The sequence below is a fragment of the Malus sylvestris genome, chromosome 16 (genome assembly GCF_916048215.2).
Source record: "Malus sylvestris chromosome 16, drMalSylv7.2, whole genome shotgun sequence".
In the NCBI taxonomy this organism is placed as follows: Eukaryota; Viridiplantae; Streptophyta; class Magnoliopsida; order Rosales; family Rosaceae; genus Malus; species Malus sylvestris.
The window spans coordinates 23,637,282-23,640,959 of NC_062275.1; the positions used below are offsets into that span (position 1 = coordinate 23,637,282).

Genomic DNA, 3,678 nt, shown 5'->3' on the forward strand with positions numbered 1-3,678 from the left:
TCCTGCCGAGACTCCTTATCGCACTAGGATTCGACCTCTTGCGTTATGACCTAGCCGACCTAGGTTTGGAGGCCCACGTACTGAACGATCCATGGTATTCTTGTCGCAAGGCCTCCCGGGCCGAGAATGACCCTACACTCGGCCCAAACTGTTATTTTGGGCCCAAACAAGTACAGAGTTTTTCGTTAAAGTTTCCAAAAATAAAAGAAACTTTAACGAAAAGCTCCCGATACTATTAATTTTAATGAAAAATCATATTTTTACACTGAAAAATCAATCATGGTACTATTCACTTTACCCTTTATTTTGTCTTTATCGTTAAAACTCAAAGTTTTCAAGCCTTTTTTATTAGTTTTCCTAAAAATAAATTGTCATTCCAGACGTCTTGCACCATTCTTTAAAATCACAATTTGACATTTATGTACACGTATTTAATTGAGATTCTCAAGTAACTAAGGAACGACTACTTTAGAGGACACTACAGCATCACATAGCACAGCCGCAGGTGGTAAAGAACCTACGAACCTAAACGGAACAAATTACGAACAGAAAAAAAAAACAGGAATTCTGGATCCGAATACCTTTCAGAAGCTTTATCCTGGGTATTTGACAGAGGCTCCTAGAAATACACACACAAAACATAATGAAATCTTACTCGTTACTGATTTATATAATACCAATCCAAAAGTCGAAGCGAAACTAAGACGAATCTCACATACTATTTTACCCTCTCATACAAATTTCAGAAACAATCTATGTCCACATATTAGTTCATAGTCATCAGCATATACGGATAGACAATATTTCTTTAATTCTAGGCATCTCAACACCTCAGTGATAACCAAGGGGAGCCGGTGCTTCTCGCAATTCCTTGCCCTCGTAATGAATGTCCTGCAAGCAAATGACAGACAGATTATGAGACTCCAGAGGTATTTGGAAAACATGTGAACATGGTAGCATTCGTTACATGGGCGTCACTGAGGGGAACATATTGACAACAAAAGTGACGAAATTGTAGAATCAATCAAAGGGCATGGACATGGAAAAAGGCATTTAGTACTCACAGATGCAAAATGGTTGACATCGCGATGATGAGCTTCATCAGCACGAATCACAGTAATGACATCCTTGAGCTTCGCATCTTTAGGTAACCTCCAGTAGTCAATAGCAATTGCAGGAGCCTGTACATTTTCAATCTTGCCACTATCGATATCCTTCAAATACTCTGTATAAGAGTGTATAGCCTCCTCCTCCAGATACCCAACAATCCTATGTGCCAGTTTTGGGGAAATCATATAAAGAACAAAGAAGGCATTGAAGAAGACTCCCTGCACAGTGAGAACCAGCAGTCTCTCGTACCACACGGGCTTCACAAGTTCAACCATTGTCATCAGGTGCATTCTCTCGTTCTCTGCCTCTTCAAGTAAAGCCTTGATCCAACCACCACTATGCTGAAACTTGCGCAGAGACCTTAAGTGCAGCAGCATTCCTCCGACCATGCCAGGGACAGCTGCCACAGTTTCCAACATCATTGCACGGCACCCATACCGTCTCTGAAACATATAATCCAATAGTTGAAAACAGAGATCGTATTGGAATAAAAAGAATAGTCCTAAAACAAGATTTATTAACTAGTATGATAACAAAAACGTTGCAATCACAAAACGCTAACTTAGGAAGCTTCTACACATTACAATTCCTCAGAACGAAGAGGTATGTAAATACAATTTCAATTCGTTCAAGAATGCACACCCATAAAAATCAACTAATTTGACATGCATTGATCAATAAAAACTTTATAAGTGGCTAAATCATTTGTCTTGAAATGTTTGGGGTACTGCAGAAATGCGGATTACTGGACAAATATGCTCATAAAAACTCATATTAATGTAAAATATATCGTTGTACTTAAAATATATCGTTATATCAGGGGCGGAATCCTCCCCTTAATGTAAAATATATCGTAGTAGTTAAATCAACTTAAAAAAAAGAAATCATAAAAATGAATAATACATGTGTCATTTCGCATACACGAGCAAATTAATACCAAAAAAACATAAAAATAAAAAAAGGAGACAAGTAACAAAACCTGAAAGAAAATATCCGTTGGAATCCGAAGAAGCTTGACGGTCCTGAAGGCAAATCTGTCTAGAAAAGTCTTGGGCACATGGTGCTTGCCCAGATCGATGGATAGGTCCGCCCTATAGGTTTCCCATGGCTGCACTCATCAAACAAAATTCAAACACTTCAAATTCCAAAAATTAAATTAAATTAAACCAACAAAGAAAGCAGTAAATTATATACTTGCGACTAGTCCTCCTCCTTCTCACCATGAAGCAATTCCAAGGCCACTCAGTCCCGTCCTCCCTTGTGATCTTCGGCCTCTGAATTCCCCAGTAGTTCGACACAACGACGTTGCTGTCGCTTCCTTTCTTGCCGCCGTCGGCCACCGAGCCCCCGCTCTCCTTCTGCTCCTTCTCCGCCGACGTAGTCCCAACCGGCGGCGCAACAGGTTGCGGCGCGCTGCTCATCATCCTCATCCAGTAAAATCCGCTAAAACCGTCGCCGCTCCGACGGTCCGCGCCGTCCAAGGGCCTTGCAGTGACCGCCGTGGAAATGTACCGGTTGTAGTTCCGGGCACCGCGCAGACCGCCGACCAACGACCTCACTGCGATCCTGTTCATCTTCGCCGGTCCAAGAGGGTTTTATCTCGTGCACGTTTTAGGGGATTTTTGGTAAGAAAACGGTTTGGATTGTCGCTTCGCGTGATGGCTTTTGGGGGGTCACTGAAGACCGACCACTTATATTGAAAAGAAGCAGAAGTTACTGGAAGGGGGTTTTGGCTGCCTGCTTCGCGGGAACTTCTTACCATTTTAGGCCATTTGCTTGGAGCTCAAGTAGGGAATTTTTTATTGTCTGGATCGCGTGGATCTCACTGGACTAGAGGATGGGCCATGGCGGTTGCGGTGTGACTTACGGGACTGCCCTTGTCCGGAATTCCGATTATATGGGAGTTGCAGCGCTGACTGGTGGTGATTCGGGCAATAGCGTGGCTCCATAGACATTTCGCCACGCACTCAGGTTACACGTGTACGGTAGGGAAAGTAATTGCTGCGGGTGAGGCAAATTACTTTCTTTTCTCACATTTTTTTTAAAAAATTATGTATTGAAGATTATAATTGTAATTCACTAGTTTTTATAATGTCAAGGTGAATTTTATTACTATATAATTTAGATAAAGTGACGCTAAATATAAATAAATTAGGTAATGGTAAGAAACAGACAAATTTGATAATGCTAAATTTGGCCACAAGAATATAACTTTTTTGTCGGAAAGCAAAACGTGAAATGCACCTGTAACTGAAATTAAAACATGTGACATGCACTTTATTCATGGTAGTAGATAATCAAAGATTCATGGTAGTAGATAATGCAACATGGTATATATAATAGAAAACTTCATTCTAATTCTTGGCAAATATAATTTTTAGACTAAAATCATGAGTAAGATTAAAATATAATTTTAGTTCATTGATACATTGATAACCTCATTTCTTAATTACATTTTGATTTTTTAATTATTTCTCTTTTTCTTCCTATTTTAACATATTAATTTTATTGCATTATAATTATAATTTTCATTTCATTTATCGTAATATATTTTGTTGTAAACATTTA

General features: G+C 39.5%; 1 protein-coding gene across 1 annotated transcript; it reads right to left on the minus strand.

The window, feature by feature from the left end:
• Window positions 1–641: 641 nt before the first annotated feature.
• LOC126608534 (ubiquinol oxidase, mitochondrial-like) lies at window positions 642–2,969 on the minus strand. Its single transcript, XM_050276476.1, has 4 exons — window positions 2,331–2,969; window positions 2,090–2,218; window positions 1,065–1,553; window positions 642–891 (listed from the first exon to the last, which is right to left on the minus strand). The coding sequence occupies exons 1-4, from the start codon at window positions 2,682–2,684 to the stop codon at window positions 832–834; spliced, it is 1,032 nt and encodes a 343-aa protein (XP_050132433.1). The 5' UTR covers window positions 2,685–2,969; the 3' UTR covers window positions 642–831.
• Window positions 2,970–3,678: the final 709 nt, after the last annotated feature.